This window comes from Emydura macquarii, unplaced genomic scaffold (genome assembly GCF_026122565.2).
Source record: "Emydura macquarii macquarii isolate MOO-44397 ecotype Brisbane River unplaced genomic scaffold, CSIRO-AGI_Emac_v2 contig_1348, whole genome shotgun sequence".
In the NCBI taxonomy this organism is placed as follows: domain Eukaryota; kingdom Metazoa; phylum Chordata; order Testudines; family Chelidae; genus Emydura; species Emydura macquarii.
Genome location: NW_027131485.1, coordinates 19999361 through 20017071, shown reverse-complemented (window position 1 = coordinate 20017071; position 17711 = coordinate 19999361). Strand labels below are relative to the sequence as shown.

Sequence of the window (17711 nt, the reverse complement as noted above, 5' to 3'; positions counted from 1 at the left end):
TAATTTAAAATTTTAAAAATGCAGGGATAACTTCATCCACCATTTAAAATATATCAACTAGAGTGGGAAAACAGTAGCTCTTGAATACTATACAGCAACACTCTATGACAGAAAGTAAAAATACTTATTTTTGAAACTGCAGGAGGAATTTTAGATAGGGAAACTATATTTACTACTGTCCTAGCCAATTTTCAAATTTGGTAAACTTTTGAAAATGCAACATGGAAGCTTAAAATGACCACAAGTGAGTCACAACTGTCTGAAACGTTGTCTTTTATGAGTTTGCTGTCTTGCCACTTTGCAGTCCAGCCAGAGTAAGTGGCAGTGTGGAACTGCAGTGGTCCACAAGCAGGGCAGCAACCATATTGTGACTGAGGCTCGCAGTCTGATCTGTGGTGTACTTATTTTCCCCAAATTGCCAGTCAGCATTGCTGGCTAGTGTATAGGTGGACTGGTTATTTGCATACTGTTGGCCTATCTGTGGGGGATGGAGTAGCAGCAACTGCTTTTATTCCAACCCTAGTATGGGGTATGGCAATGCATGTAGCCTATTAAAAAAAGAAGAAAAAAAAAAGGATATTGGCTCCTTACCTCTCTTATTTCCCTGTGTGGATACACAGCCACGCTCACAATTGAGCTCTGTGTGAAGACTCTCTGGTGTTTTGAGGACAACACTAACTAAATTCTAGTTGTGGACGTATTAAAATGAAGTTGACAGATCAAGTTAAAAAAATCTTTTCTTCCAGCAGATAAATGGCCCCAGTAGTTTGTTTGGGACTGAGGATTATATGGGAATTGCAGGTCAAACTAGAAATGACTTTTCAAATGTTTTTAGCAGTGGAACTGCTAACATATCTGTACCTGCATCACTTGTTGGAAGAAATCCATTGGAAGGTACACATGAGCTAAGACAGGCCTGCCAGTTATGTTTTATCAAAACAGGTAAGAAACATAGGAAGTGAGTTTGATAGATGAACAATTAAATACATATTTAATATACAAGTGTTGTAAATTAAAATGTTACTGGCTTCTAGAAGTGCTCAGTTCCGACGTGTGTCATTAACAAGAGAATATGGATCTGAATATTAAGGAGTCTCAGAAATGTTGCAGTCATTTTTCTACCTTTTTCTTGTTTTTGTTTTCTCATCCTAGTGGGTTCTTAATTTCTAAAACCACCACCAATCATTACATGCTTTCCCCAAGCTTGAAGGCTTACTGTGTAAGGTCATTCATGTTCTGTATTCACTTTCCTCCCAACCCCCAGGGTACTGTGAAGAATGACACCTTTGCTCAAGACTTAAAAACTTGCAATACCCACTCTGATTGGTCATGGGGAATTGAACTGCAATTCAAAGTACCTGGTAACCTTCACATGCCATCTGTTTTATTGTTCTTTCAAACTTTTTTTAAATCATTATCGGGTTGCTTCCAAACCTTAGCAATAATTATTAACTTCACTTTATTGACACAGAGGGTCTTAACCTATTTTGGGCCATTCATACAACTAATCTTTAAGGTCTGAGCTGTTGCTGTTACACAGCGGTATTCTAGAAGCAACTGCCTTTCATCAAGACTAATCTTAAAATCAAGAACTATTCTTCAGGTTATAGACATTCTGGAATATTAGAGCAATAAAACTGTGTATATATATTTCTAAAATATTACAGTAGACCTATCTAGGGAATAGTTATAGTAGTTTGCAGTTTAGTGATCTGTAGTTTAAAATGACCCCTATTATTGTGTAAGGAGGATCAGCAAAGTGATTTTGAAATGCCACATATACATGACTCTTAATAAAAAACAGCAGTTAGAAAACACTGAAGGATGAACTTTAAGATATATCTGTACATTGGCCTTTAACAAAGCATTGGGTACTTTCTTTTCATTCCTGCTTTTCCTACCCATTTCGGAAACCACACCGCCATGAACTTTTTGTTCCAAGAGAACCAACAGGACTGTACAGGACTCTATTCTTAGTGGGTTATTGTACCTCTTTTATTAGCTTGTATGGTCACTGAGCATCGGAAACTTTACAATCCACTCCCTAGTATACATGCATTCTTAGTATTTGTGGCTTTGGAAGCAAAAATGGACCTAGTTTTGTACCCTGTATTTAGCATGTGATAGTTAAAATACTACCAACTACTCCATGGGGCTGGTATTGTATTCCTACTGAATGCAAAAATTGACTTTTTACTTGATGATGTGTTCTGTCTTTGAATTCACTCTTTGGCTGTTCAAGTTTAATAAAAATGTTTAGTTGACTGAATTTAGGAGTTTAGTTGCATGGTTCTCAATGACTTTTTAGAGAGAAGCAATTAAAGGCCCAAAACAAGTTTATGAAAATTTTCTTATTGGGGCTTGCAAAAACAGAAAAGTATAGCTGGTTATTCCCATGCAGAAGTAAATGGAAGGCTATAAAAACTTCCTAAAATGGCTTTCTATTTTTCTTGTTGAGTCTGGTGTAAGTATTTGCATAGTTTCCTTCTACTTTTCCTTCCTCTGCTTCTGTTTAAGATGACTTTGGCTCTTCAGATTTATTGGTGCAAGTAAGAATTCTACCAGTCTGTTTACATATTTCATATCTGGACATGTGCCTGAATATAAGTTCTAAATTTTTTTGTAGTTTTATGTAAAAGATAAGCAACTTTTCTATTATTTCAGGTCCTAAATTATTGGATTTCACTTACCATCCCAATTTAGAGCATAAGTGTAAAAAGGATATTCTAATTGGTAAAATAAAGAACTCTGAAGATAAATCATGGAAGAAAATACGTCCAAGACCAACAAAGACTCAATATGTAGGACCATATTATATATGTAAAGGTATGTTTTAAATGTGACAGTTATATTGTTCTTGCTAATTAAGCAAATTTATCTTGTTTGAATGCAAACTTAATTGCAAGATTTTTATTCCTATACTGAATATAAAGTAATACCTATGAATTTTGCTATAATGTGTAGAATGAACCTCCATTGTTTTTGCTGATTAACAAAAACAGTTGTTTTTAATATTTCCAAAGGGGTTTAAGTGAAATCTCATAATGAAAACTAGTGTGATTATTTAGAGCATATTCTTCCTCTAATTATAATTGTTTATTTAAAAAACATGAAAACTTATGGGGCTGTTTAAAGAAGAGCAGACTCTAGTATGCTTGTGACTTGGAGGTTCTGGACACAACGTAAAAGTAAGCATTGCTTATGACTTCAGGGAGCTGATTAGTTTATCACAGATATTATGCACAAGTTAACGTATGTGCTTCTAGCTAAAAAGAACAGAGTGGATACCTGTGTAAATATTTTTCTCAGTGTTTTTTGGCTTGAAATAGAGCAGGGGAGCTGGAGGCTGTGAGGATAACTGGGATACATATGGAAGCTTTAATGGACTCTGACTTCTGAGGGGTTCTAAGTGTAGTAATGTTATTTAAAGTGAAGTTTTGCAGAGAGGAGTTAGACAAGGAGACCAGATCCATTTACAACTGAGGTGGCTCTTCATCAGATTTTTTAATCTTAAGAGACTTAAGATCTAGTGATGATAAATGTGGCTATGTAAAAGCGATGTCAAATTTAACTTCTATTTAATGTCATCTTAGATGTTGCTGCTGAAGAAGAGTGTAGGTATCCAGGCCACTGCACATTTGCGTATTGCCAGGAGGAAATAGATGTGTGGACTTTAGAGCGCAAAGGAGCATTTAGTCGGGAAACTCTCTTTGGAGGAAATGGAAAGATCAACTTTACTGTATCCCAACTCCTTCAAGAACACCATGGACTATTTATGTTTCTTTGTGAGGTGCTTCTTTAAAGACATATTTGACTGCTTCTTTCTTAAAGATATGAAACAATTTTAAACAGTTTCTCATTTGTCAACTTTGCTAGATATAAGGTGAACTGCTTATGGAATGACTTGGTTCATTACTAACTTGTAAGCATTGAAGTGCAGGCTCGATAACAGTCTGCAATCTCTAGTAGAATCTTTAAGGTGATTTCGTATATAAAACATGTATTCAACTTATCTTTTAATTCCCTGGTTTTTGTATTTCAGAAATGCTTTGATCATAAACCTAGAATAATAAGTAAAAGGAACAAGGATAATTCTTCTTCTTGTTCTCATCCTGCTATGCATGACTTTGAAGATAACAAGTATGTCTGAAATATACTCAATATAAGTTTCATATTTAAAATAGCAGAGGTTTCAAGCATTTTAAATTCTAATTTTCATTCCACAACTGCAGATTGCTAGCAATTAAGAGGAGAAAGCTAGACTGGTAGTTTTGCTTTGGGTAGTAGTAACAATACAAACTTTTTAGCCAAGGAGCTGTAAAAACACATATATTTTGCCTTACAGCACCTTTGTGCTATAGATATTGCTTCTATTTTATAGATGGGAAACTGAGGCAAAAGGTTCTATTATCAGACTGATAATTTGCTTTGAATTAATGCATTTGTTGCATTTCCTTATCTAAAATATAGTCCTACATCATTAATTGTAAGTGATAGCTTAAACTATTTTCTGATCTTCTTTCTCAACACTGAAGAAAACCAGTGACATTGATCAGTTACCCCAATCTGTTTGAAACCATTAACCATCATAGCCACTTAGTAGTAAGAGCTTCTGTACCTGGTGTAAACTGCATTGAAGTGACTTTTAACTGATATAGTTAAACCACTACAAACCCCTCTTATTTCAGCTACCGTGACATTTCTTTTTAGCTTAAACCTGTTTCTAACTGACTTAACCTAAACCAAAATAAGCCACTCCTAAACTGAAATAAGAACATCCACATAATGATTTGCATCTGTTTAATTAAACTGGTGCAAGTTTTTATGAGGATGAGGTTTGAAAGCTTATCTAACTTCAATGTTTTCTGAGGTAAACTAAGTTTAAAAAAAAAAAAAAAAGATCCCCCAGTGCTCCTTATGTGATTTATATATCTGTGAAAGTTACAGCTATTTAAACTACAATGACAGCACTATTAAATATATGGGAACTCTACCATCTGTAGGAATTAAATTTACCATTTGTAGCATTTCTCATTCTAAATAAAGGATACAGTGCAGATATGACAGAAAGGTAAATACTGTGAAGTCAGTCCATTTTTTAATGCAAGCCTACAGTTAATTATCAGTATGCTTCAGATTGTGCATGTGGGACTATTTACTTGGCAGTGAGACATGTTTTTGGAAACAATGGGTATTGTTGGGTCCAGTAATCTACAGTAGGCAGCACTGGGTTTGACAACAGACAGCACTGTTTCTGAAACTTTTTTCCCTCTTTCGCCTGCAGTTGGTTAATTTAGACCCTAATTGGGCAATCTGATATGTTCAGGCAGTTTCTGTTCCTGTTCAGAGTTCCATTGGTTTCACTGGGGCTTCATATGGTCTTAAGCATCCACCTGCATCAACTGGCTTGCAGAAACAGGACTTTAGTTTGGAGAGCACTTTGTTTAAATTTCTTCTGTTGAACTAAAAAAACCAGTAGTATAAAATCACTGAGTGGGGGTGCTTCTGGTGGAGTCCTGTAGTGATCATTTGTCAGTATTTTTATCAGTGATCTAGAAGAAAATGTAAAATATTGCTGGTAAAGTTTGTAGTGAGATTTAAGGTTGATCTCTTCCAGTTATTATAGAGGTGGCTATTGTGGTCTAGATGTAGCAACACAGGGAAAAGATTTGTGATAATGTAGAGTACTCTTTTTAATCTAGCAGACTAAGGTTCAAGATCCAATGGCTGGATGTTTAAACTATAGTAACTGAAAATAGAAAGAAGGTGCAAATTTTTAAATGTGGGTAAATAGTCCCTACTCCCAATAAGCTTATATTTTTATTATATTTGTGCTTGTAGTACCTAGCACAGTGGTCTATAATTGGGAGCTTCAAGGAGTTACTGAAGTACAAATAATAAATTAGAACAGCTGTCCTAGCAATGTAATGGCTTCTTCATCCCTTGTAGACTTTAAGAGCATGCCTACATGGAGCAGCAGTGTGCACTATGGCGATGTGATTTCTAAAGTGCACTAATGTGTTGTGAACTAACTGGTCTGTTTAGACCCTCCTGCATGAACTAAAAGTTCTCAAGTGCATTTCAACAGCTTTGAAACAGTGTTAAAGCACACTAGGGAACTTTTTTAGTCTATGCCATAGTTTCTCAACCTGTGGTACATGTACCTCTGGTGGTATGTGAGACACAGTCGGGGGTACCTGGGGAAAAACAGAGTGAAGGGGAGGAGGGCGGCAGCTGCTGACTTCTGGGGAAGCCAGTCGACAGCAGTTTGCTTCCCACCCAGTCCCAGCTCCCATGTGGGAGGCATGTGGCAGCTGCCACAGTCCTGGAAAGCTGGGCTGCAGCCGCCCGCTTTCTGCCCTGTCACAGCTCCCAGCGGGCGGCAGCCTCTAGCTTTTGGGGGAGGTGGACAGCAGCCCCCTGCTTCCTGTCAGGTCCCAGGTGGGAGCCCGGTGGCAGCCTCCTGTGTCTCACGAGCTGGCCTCACAGCTGGGTAGCAGCCACCCACGCCCCAGCTTTGAGCCGAGGGACAGCCTCCAGTGCTTCGACTTGAAGACGGGCAGCAGCCGCCTGCCCACATCCCTGGGTCCCAGCTGGCGCGGAAGCCTCCTCTACCCCAGCTCGGATTGGGTGGTAGTCGCCAGGTGGCAGCCACCTACAACTTGCCCAGGTGGCAGCCTCCCTTCCTGGCTCAAAGCCCAGTGCCCAGAAAACTTGTCAATTGCACTGTTCTAACTGAGCAGTGAAATTGACAACTGTGACAGCCCCATATTTCACCAGTTACCCTCTTTTCCTGTGTGTGTCTCTCTCTCTCTCTCTTTTCTTACCCCTTCCTCCTCTCAAATTTATGACACAAAATTTGGCACGGCACTTTATATTCCCCAGCATTGGCATGCCGCTCAAAGCCTCCTAGCTTTGGCCAACATCACCTCTAGCCCAGGTACATACTTGAGTTGCGCACCCCTGGTGTAAAGGTGGTAACCCTACCCACACTAGATCTGACATCTGTCATATCATGGCCTTATATACTCAGCCCTTTTTCCATCATATGGCTCACATTAGTCTGTAAATATAAAATTCCGTGGAAAATTGAGTGTTGGGGTACTTATTAAAATTTTAATAAGTTAGGGGGTACTTGCAAGGTTGAGAACACTGGTCTTATGCCAGTAAGGTCTACATGGACCAGTTAGTGTGCAACATGCTAGTGTGCTTTAGAAATCAGATCTCTTTGCTGCTGTCTGTAGACAAGCCCCACATCAAGATAATTTCTTCTTAAACTAGAGCCCTGTAAGCTTGATACAGGGGTTACTGGGGTAATATCCCGTGGCCTGTGTTTTATGCAGGAAGTTGGACTAGATGACCTTGGTTGTCTCTTCTGGGTTTAAAAATCTGTTGTTGCCAGATTCTGCTCTTGGATGTACATAATCTACTCACTGACTTCTGTAGGAGTTGTGTGTACACATACCTCAGATGGAGGAGAGTGGGTGTCTATGCAATTCCATGGCAGCTTCTGTGACAATAGAACCCAGGAGCACAAAAGGCCTAATGCATTAATGTTTATTACTTTAAAGCTCAAATTTACCAATTTATGGTGCATGCTGATGTATGAACTCACATTTTGTTATAGTTTTAATCACAGACACTTAATTCCGTAACTGGAAAGACCTCATAGTCACACAGAGAATTCCCTTGTAAATATTATACAAACAGTGGTGATCTATGATTATTCTGCCTAACAGTATATAAAAAGTTTTTTGAAGAGCTATCAGAATTAAAATAAAATGAAGTGGAAAGAATGGTCACATTATCTGTTTTCCATTTGCATAAACTAGGTCAGTAACTTTATGGAAGGCTTAAAATATTGATTTCTTTTTAAAAACAGGTGCCTTGTCCACATTTTGCGAGAAACTACAGTAAAGTATTCCAAGATCCGTTCTTTTCATACTCAGTGTCAGCTTGACCTGTGCAGACATGAGGTGCGTTATGGCTGTTTAAGAGAAGATGAGTGTTTCTATGCACACAGTCTTGTAGAGCTCAAAGTCTGGATAATGCAGAATGAGACAGGTATGTCTGGATTTAAATATTACCCCATCACCAGTTGAAAAAAAGATCAAAGAAATGCAATTAATTGACCCATTAGGCAATTACAACCTGCTGTAGTCTTCTGTATATCGAATAAACAATTGATCAGTTTTACTAGCTAGTGGGTATTGAGTAAGATTGCTAGACATATAAAATTAGGAAATTTTACCTTTAACTCAAAACTAATAGTTTCTTAAGCTTTATGTCTCAGAAATGTGTTCGTGTTATTTTTTGTTACAGAATTGCTTTAACTAGAAATTGAGGTATTGTCTTTGAAGGCAAAGGAGAATGTCTCTGCAGAGTGTGAAAGACATTGATCAGGCTTATCTTTTCATTACAAGTCACTGACCCAGTTTGGATTTTTTTTTTTGCTTGTCCAGTGGTTTTTTCATTTCCCCCCTCTAGCTCAAAAATGGCTTAATGTTGCTACAAAATTTCCTTATAGTTAAATCTCCTTTCCTCAGGGAAGCACCCCAGTCTGGAATGGGCTACTTCTCTTTACCTTGTTGTGGTAGTCAATTTTTTTGTATGGTTTTTGTACTCCCTCCACCAACTTGAAGTGCGCCTCAGCTACTCTTTCTATCTTGCAGTGTGAGGGAGCACTGCTTTAAAAATTAATTGCCTTGATCATTATGGGTGGTGGTGAAGCCCAAAAAAAGGCAGTGTGGGCAATGTGGAGGTAATATGGTGTCCCATAGTTGGGTCCTTTTTTGCCCAGACTGTCACTCTGAATATGCTCCTTCCTTGAAGGAGCCTCGGGTCAACCCCATTCTCTGTGTCTAGAGGTGTGTTGAGCAATTTAGGATGATCCCAGGCCAAGCAAAGTTTGAGGAAGACAAACGTGTGTGGAAGTATACAGTGTCCTCCCAGCTCTCTGTAGCTCTAGCCAACTTACCTTAGCTTGGCCTTTGAGAAATCCTCTGTGTGGAAGGAAGGGCAACTTTCCTTTCTTTCCTGCCCTCCTCTCCTGCCCAAATGTCTAGGTTGAAGGGTAGCTGCTATTTCCTCTTAACACCCAAAACTCTTTATTAAAAGAGTTAGGCCATCCCACAAACATGTGTCCGTGTGGGTGCTTCTCTCCTACACATTCCAGACATAGTCAAGGGTCAACTCCACCTTTTCTAGAAAGCCATTTGATAACCAATAGACTATGAGGGTTGGAGGACACGAAAAGAGGAATGCTCACCTGAGCGGGAAGCCCCTTCCTATCCCTGCTCCAAATCCAGGCACAGATCAATTTTTCTTTTCAAGGACTCTGAAAGTCTGATAGAGTTGATGACTTTATTCTTCAGCCTTTCCATGGACATTGTGGAGGAGAAACCTTGGTGAGGCTTTAATTATATAGAAAGGTGTGCAGTAGAATTCAGTATCTCTGAGGACATTGAGATTATTAAAGAACCTTAGAGAAAAGTGATTGCAAGAATGGCGATGTGACAGTCTTTTTACATCCTGCCCATGAGGTGGTGCAAGTCTTGGGGCTGTCTCTCCTGAGTAAAACGGATCTATACATGAGGAGGGCTTTTTGAAGGAGCATTGTGAACATACACTGGAGTCTAATTTTTGGAAGAACAAGCTGGTTTCAAGAGGATTGCAGCTAGCTTCCTCATGATCATTTGCACCAAGGCCTTAAGCATCTAGTTCCATGATTTGCAAACAGGCTCTTTAGAAGACCCAATGAGACATAGAAAACTTAGGCCCATTTGTGAATGTATTTGTGTTGTGGGCAGTATAAGATTTTTAGGATGTCCTTAATTTGTTTTAAGTGCTTGCTTTTTTGTAAATGCTGTGGTAGGTAACACGGCTGTCACTTGGCAGACTCAATTGTATTTTGTGGGGATTCAGTAGCACTTGAACATGTGTATGAATAAAACTTCCAAATATTTATAATTGTCCAAGACCTTTGTTTTCTCCTCTGCAGGTATTTCACATGATACTGTTGCTCAAGAATCAAAGAAATATTGGCAGAATATGGAGGCAAATGCACATGGAACACAGGTATTTCCACTCTCCTCTTTCTCAGGAAGCAAGCTGTATGTGGGACTAGTGTGATTGCTGACGTACTGGTTTTGATGTCAATGTTTATAACACGATTTAACTGCGTCAGTTATATCAGAAAATGGTTGTCCTGATCATATGCCCCAAATAATTCCCTCTTCTCTCCCCCTCCCCTTTTTTTAAATTTAAGCTTTCTGGAAACTTCAAATAGTGTGTTTCTTCCTGGTGCCAGATTTCTTGTTACACATATGCAGTTACTTTTTTTTGCTTTGTTTATTTTGTTATAAGCAGAACATAAAACCTTCAAAAATACGTTTTTTCAAATTCTGCCTTCTTCAGCTGAGGGCCCTAACATCAATCCTTTTCTAATAGTTTTTCACTTCTATTTTGTTTATACAGTATACTGTATCCATGTTGCCACAACCTTTGGGTGCATTTATTTGATCTAAACAAAATTAAATTAAATAGCATCCTGTCATTAAGAGAAAATTCTAGTTTTTTAGATTGCAAATGTAGTTTTTTTTGTTGTATTTATAAGCTCTCTAACACATCTGGAAACATTTTATAACCATTTCTTATCTTAGGGGTACTTAATGGTTTATGTATGGATTTCTTTGCAGATGCAAATCATTATTTTTAATTTTTTTATTTAAGATTCTTGGCAATCAAATGAAGCATGGAACTCTAAATTTGAAAATGAAGTTTGTGTGCGCCCAGTGCTGGAGAAATGGTCAAGTTAGTGAGCCAGACAAAAACAAAAAATACTGTAGTGCAAAAGCAAGACACCCGTGAGTAACAGACTATTTCCAATGCATAATGTCTCTTAGTAAACCATTTTGTAAAATCTTCTGAGTGATCTTATGTGCCATACTGCATAAGAAGTAAGATTATTAAAAGGGATAGCCAACGGGATGGATCACTTGATTACCTGTTCTGTTAATTTTCTCTGAAGCACCTGGCATTGGCCACTGTCGGAAGACAGGATACTGGGCTAGACGGACCATTGGTCTGACCAAGCCTGGCCATTCTGTTCTTAAGATGCAAAAAGCAAGCAATTGAAGTAGAACTTGAGAGCTAAAAGGCTTAAGACGTTAATGTTTGTTTAATAATCAAGAATAAGAAATACATGTTACACGCTTCAATTGGCAGTTTATACTGACTTTTATTTTTCCTTTAACTCACAAGCATGACAGGTGTTTGATACTTTAAATTGCATTAAAACATGGTTTTGGGGATCTTCAGGTCCAGTCATTGTCTTTACATCTACATACTATTTGTCAACAGTATTGTATTTATTTGAATGCTTCCATATTTCTTAGGTGGACCAAAGATCGTCGTGTGGTACTAGTGATGTCTAATGAGCGTAAGAAGTGGATGACCATTCGACCTCTTCCCACGAAGAAACAAGTGCCTTTGCAGTTTGATGTATATGTTTATCTAAAATGATCTTTTTAAAATTAAAACATTTAAGTCACTGGAAAATACCAGTAAAGGGCCTGATTTCTGTAGCCAGTGTGTGTGAAATGTCCATTGAAATCAGTGGAAGTCACTGGAGCAGCTGCAGAGCCAGGTCATAGGAAGGACTGAGCTTATTTTTTATTGCTGATGCTCAGTGATACAAATCAGTGAAACTTCAATAATAAAAGTATAGAAGGTATTCATGTAAAGTATTAATTAAACTTATTTGAAGTCTGCAAAATATTTATATAGTTCTCATAAAACCCTAATCAAGAATGCACAATATTTTGGGTGTGAGACTCTCCATGTTATTGGAAGAGACCTGGAATTTCATTTCTTGTGCAGTTATTGAGATGAGTTTGCAAAACCTTGCTTCCTGACAATTCATTACTTAAAAAGGGCTTTGTTTTCAAAGAACATTGTGTGACTTGTTACAGTGAATGGGAGGCATCCAGCTAATAGCATAATACATACATTTAACCTTACATTTTTTGGAGTGCTGTCAAAAATAATTTTGAATTCCTGCAGAAGTACAGCACAAACCTAAAATGATGATGATGTTCTAAATCATGATATGATTTCTAACTCATAACTGCATCACAGCTATATTTCCTGCTCATCTTGCAGATTGATAAGCCCTTGTGTGGCTAGTGCTTCATAAAGTTTAAGACTACATACAATCTTTGATTGCATTAAAAGATGAGTAAAATCCAGCCCCCACTGCACTAGACAGCAAAACTTCCAGTGACTTCACTGAGGTCAGGACTTCACCCAAAGTTAGTGAAACACAGGCTTTTGTAAAGAAGAATCTTACAAGCCTGTGCGTGGGGGGGGGGAAAAGACTGTTCTATGAGGTTACTACTGATTTTTTTAACAGGCTTAAAAGCATATTTTCTCTGTCTGTCAAATGGGTTATAGATCTAACATTATTCATCTGCCACAATTTCTCTACTGCTGTGGCAGGCTTCTTCTAATATTGTATTTTCCTGACTGCTGAAGAAATACAGAAACTGAGGTAGTAAGCATATGTCTTTAGAAGAGTATGTGACTGGCCCTGGAGCAGGGTTAATCAAATTCTTTTAGATCCTCCAAGACAAACTGCATTGATATGCATAAAATATTAAATATACAGACTAAACATATGTGCTCTAAAAAAGTTGTGATCAATAGTAAACTGAGGAGCAAGAGAGGGGGATAACATCATTACACACCACTTACTGCTAACAGCTTATTTTCCAAACAACTATTTATTTGAGCTATTGTAATAGTAGTACATTCTGTTTATCAGAATGTTAATGTGCCTAAAGTAAAGCTTCATAGACCTTGCATCACCCATGGTAACTTAACATATGCCTAAAGGATATTTTTTTATTCATATGTAGTTATGCAATCATATTGCTTCAGGCAAGAAATGTCAATATGTTGGAAACTGCTCCTTTGCTCACAGTCCTGAGGAGAGAGAAATGTGGACCTATATGAAAGACAGTAGTAGTAAGTAAAAAGTTTGTAATTAAGAGTATTAAGCACATGTTGTAAATCTGGTATTTCTCTCTTTTTCATCTCTTTCCTCCAATAAGCACCACTTAATCAATTTTCTTCTAGCCTTCCCTAGGCAATCTGGTGGATAGATTTTACTTTGAGTAAGTCCAAGCAGCCTCTCATGATACAAAATTAGTGTCTAATACATAGTTACACCATTTTTATTATACCAGGTGTCCAATTTTGTGATGGAAATTAGTAATTACTGCCAGTGCTGTTGTTAGCTTTGAAGATCCTTGATGAATAAGTAGAAGAGTTGGTTTAACCATGCAAAAACATCATTTGCAACCACTTATGAGAGCACCAAATTCCTGTTTGGTTCAGCAGTATTTGTACCCCTCATTTACTGTTTGTGCAAATGAAGTTTTGTTTGTATATCAGAGGGCTGCTGTCTTCAAAAATATCCGTATTCTCATGTGAACTAGAGTATTCACTATTCATTCTTGGGTTTTAAGTTTGTTATCCAATCAGGGAGATTACTAGGGAGAAATAATACCGTGTGACTGATCACAAACTACAGAGATTGAATAACTGAAGTGATACTAACATTGGTTTACAAATGAGGAGACAAGATAAATAGCAGAAAACTTATTTGCAATATATTTGAGTAGCTCTAATAAAAGGATTAATGATAAAGTCACAGATCAGCACAATGGGACCCAAATGCAGTTGGGCCTTTTGGATGCTATCTAGTGTAAATATTTGTTACTCACAGATGAATCTTAATTTCCCTTACCTGTGTGTCTTGGAAGGAATTGGGTCAGGCTAAGAAGCCAGAGTTTCATATAGCTGTCATTATTAGCTATTGTGTCTCTCTCCTCACCTCAGATAATGTTTTGCTGTTTGTCCTTCCTTTTCTAGTTAGATGGAACCTAAAGATATCAGTGCCTTATTTCCAAATTATGACTGTAATCTCAGTTACATATTGTACTCAGATTCTTGCCTTACTTGCTGAATACTTATTTTAGCTTCTGCTTTCATTAGTTCAAGACATGGAGCAGTTGTATGAAATGTGGCTAAAGAGTCAAAAACCAGAAAAAGGTGAGGATACAACTACTCAAGTAAACAAAGAAAATGGGAAGCAAATTCATATGCCAACTGACTATGCTGAAGTTACAGTAAGTAATGCAGTTTAGTTATCCTAAACTCTGGAATTTTTTTGCACTTAATACCAAATACTGTGTCCCTTGCTCATAGAACACACTCTGAAATCCTTGTATGCAGTGCTGTTGTTGCCATGTCAGTCCCAGGATATTGGACACACAAAATGGATGAGGTGAGATCTTTTATTGGACCAACTTCTGTTTGATGAAAGAGACACACGCTTTCAAGCTTACCTAGAGCTCTTCCTCCACCTCCTGAAGAGCTCTGTGTAAACTCGAAAGCTAGTCTCTCACTAATGAAAGTTGGTCCAATGAAAGATATTGCCTCACCCACCTTGTCTCTCTGAAATCTTTGTAGTTAGCTAGTGGAGTCACACTGTGGACCCTGCGGAGCATCAGTGCAGCTCTTCAGAATCTACAAAGAATCCAGGAGGGAATCAAAAACTCAACTGATGACTCTGTGTAAACAGACTTTAAATGGTTACTGTATATTAGCTTATAATTGTTTCTTTAGCTAATCAGGTATTAAACTGTGTTAAGGAGCAGTTCTATATATGAAGTATTGATTTTTTTTTTCTTAAATTTTTTAAATGTGTGTAAACCAGGTGGACTTTCACTGCTGGATGTGTGGAAAGAACTGTAATAGTGAGAAACAATGGCAAGGTCATATCTCTTCAGAAAAGCATAAAGAGAAGGTATTCCACACTGAGGATGATCAAAACTGCTGGCAGCATCGCTTTCCAACTGGATATTTTAGCATTTGCGATAGGTATGTAGCTTTTAAATTTGAGATGTCAAAGTTGCTCACTCACGATTGTTGTACATCATATATAGGCAGATACTACAGTTACTGACTGCAGTTACCTGAGAGAGTGAACTTTTTTTTAATGGCATCTACTGTATTGGTATGTATCGTTGATATCTTATGCAAAAGCAAATTGTTAAATAGCAATATTTTAACATGAATACCTGAGTGAAAAGAGATTTAATATATTTTAATGCATGGTGAGTAGGTTTGGTTTCATGAGTGTCAGATGTGGAGCTATGTGGAAAGGTTCAAGCCTTTTTGTGCCAGGTTTGGTTTAAATGATAGTATTGGTACATCACAGCTATTGCTATGAACATACTTCTGTATTTTCCTTAATGAATTACGTATAGAATACAAGAAATGTATACAGTCCCACCCACTATTCTTATGTAACACGATACCTAAAAATCATGGGGTGTTCTTTGCATATCTGATATTCACTTGTCACTGGAAGCAATCTGTAAAATTCAGGTATGTTTCAAGGGGCCATACCCACCAAACTGACCTGCAGCCCTTCCCAAAAATACTCTACCCTGCCTTGTGTCCTCCAAGACTGGAATACAGCCTTGGCACCTAAGACACTTGGCCTCAGGTGGACCAGTTAACATGCTTTAAATCTCTGGAGCCAATCTGGTGGGCTTTGGAGTCTGCGATCCAAGGCTGGAGGTCCAGAGTATAGGCTTTTTCTGTAGCAATATTAAAAACAAACTTCATTTTATTAATAAAGACAAAAACGAATGGCTGTCACAGACAAGGATTCTGATGATTTTTGGAACAAACTGGATTTAATGTATAGGTTAATGATTTTTCAGGGGGAGGGTGGCTTTGGGCAAAGTGGAGAAATGAGGAATGAAGGCCAGAGCTTTGGCTCCTGTCCCACAAAGACTTTCCTTATCTAGTTCTCAAAGACCATTAAAGAGGATAAAGTGGACTAATGCATATTCATTTTAGAGAGAAAATAATCTCTCTCCCAGAGAACTTGTGCTTCTTTAATAAAGCTTTAACTATATGATAAACATGGCTAGTAGAAAATATTTAAGACCTTTTAAAATCAGGTAGTTAATTCATGATACTTTTATGAAAATTATAACACACCAATTTATTCTTAACAGATATATGACTGGTACTTGCATTGAAGGAAACAATTGTAAATTTGCACATGGAAATGCTGAGCTCCACGAGTGGGAAGAACGAAGAGATGTTCTAAGAATGAAGCTCAGCAAAGCAAGAAAAGATCACTTGATTGCTCCAAATGATAATGACTTTGGAAAATATAGTTTTTTGTTTAAAGATTTAAACTAATACATTCATATTACCTTATGGAAGCATAAACCAGAAAATTTGACAATAATCAAAAGCACGTGACCGAAAAGCAGCAGGTTTTCTGCTTTTATTGGCATATATTGTTCCTCCTGAACAGCAAAATATAGTAGATGTAGGGGGATTCAGAAGACCTGTCTGTGCTCTCACAGAATGGTGAAGTAATAAAAAAATATAAAGTATTACATGCTTATTCGCCTTCTGTTGGACAGAATGTTAGGAAATAGGAGGAGGAGGAGGGAGAGGTTATAATGTCTAGGAAGCCCCCCTACTGTTGGTCCTTCAGATGAAAACTTTAAGGTAAAATTACAAAACACACTGGGTGTTTTGGGCTAAGAAGAAAATTACGGATGAAAATTCTTTAAATGTTTTAATGGAGAGGATTTGTTTAAAACAAAAGTTTGCTATTTATCTCTGTGTAGGTTGCTAAAGAGGATTTTCTTATTAAAAAGGATTTTAAGCAGAATAACCATTTAACTACAATATATGTTGAATGGGGTATTTTTTCTCTATTTGTATATTTCAATATAATTTACTGAAAAGGATCTTGGGAGAAAAATGTATTGATTTTTGAAAATCAAGTAGTTACAATTCTGTTTCTTGGTCTTTGCTGTTTAAATGATGATTTTGAAAGATTACACTTGTATGTCAGTATTGTGTATTGTATGGACCAATGTTGCCTGTAATAAAGATAACTTTACATAAAGCTACTTTCTGTATGTAATCTTCTGATTGACATTAAAAACACAAATTACTTGCTCATTAGAAAAAAACTTTTGAGCACTAAATCTAAACAAGTATTTTTTTTGTTTATCTTCAAGTTGTAGCTGATTTCTTTAGAATAACTTGCTTTTGGACTTCTGCTGACAACCAAAAAAAAGGGCAAACATGCTATGAATAGGTTTTCTGCACTGGTAGCCAATGAGTGGTCACTTACAGCTACACATTGGGCAACAATTAGGCCAGAAACATAATATAGAAAAACAATAAAGCTTGCTTTAGCATATTTTTAACTGACCATCCCAGCTGTGTGTATGTACGTTTTTGGGGGAGGGGACAAAGTTCTATCAAGTTTTGTATTAGAAGCTTATGATTCCCAACCTCTTGTGTGGGGAACTGTCTTTTTTTTCCTCAGTTGTTAGTGAATTTGTACTTCACAACCCACTTAATACATATGCTTTGAGCTGAAATGTCACTTCTGAACAAGGTTACCCCCTGGGTCACAGGATCTTTCTTACTGCATTTTTTTCACTTTACTGCATTTCGGGTTGCCCGCTTCATTCCTGATGTTCATTTGTGCTTGTCTTGATCACGTTCCCTGAAAAAAACCACTTCCTTTTTACTCTGCTCCTTTACTGATTGATGAGGAGCCATTGGGAAAGCTCTGAAGAATTATTTCAATGGAT

At 37.4% G+C, this 17711-nt stretch overlaps 1 protein-coding gene across 4 annotated transcripts in view; it reads left to right on the top strand.

Moving 5' to 3' along the window:
• The window catches only part of ZC3H7A (zinc finger CCCH-type containing 7A), a 38284-nt gene extending 20995 nt beyond the window's left edge, over positions 1-17289 (top strand). For 3 of the 4 annotated variants that reach the window (XM_067551334.1, XM_067551331.1, XM_067551332.1), the window contains 12 exons: positions 747-942; positions 2665-2826; positions 3594-3790; positions 4043-4140; positions 7883-8064; positions 10001-10077; positions 10732-10865; positions 11397-11502; positions 12918-13026; positions 14059-14192; positions 14783-14946; positions 16098-17289. In XM_067551334.1, coding sequence (XP_067407435.1) covers positions 747-942; positions 2665-2826; positions 3594-3790; positions 4043-4140; positions 7883-8064; positions 10001-10077; positions 10732-10865; positions 11397-11502; positions 12918-13026; positions 14059-14192; positions 14783-14946; positions 16098-16287 — 1749 coding nt within the window. In that variant the 3' untranslated portion in view covers positions 16288-17289. The remainder of the gene's footprint in view (positions 1-746; positions 943-2664; positions 2827-3593; positions 3791-4042; positions 4141-7882; positions 8065-10000; positions 10078-10731; positions 10866-11396; positions 11503-12917; positions 13027-14058; positions 14193-14782; positions 14947-16097) is intronic. The other variant, XM_067551333.1, reaches the window with a different exon arrangement.
• The last annotated feature ends 422 nt before the right edge of the window (positions 17290-17711 follow it).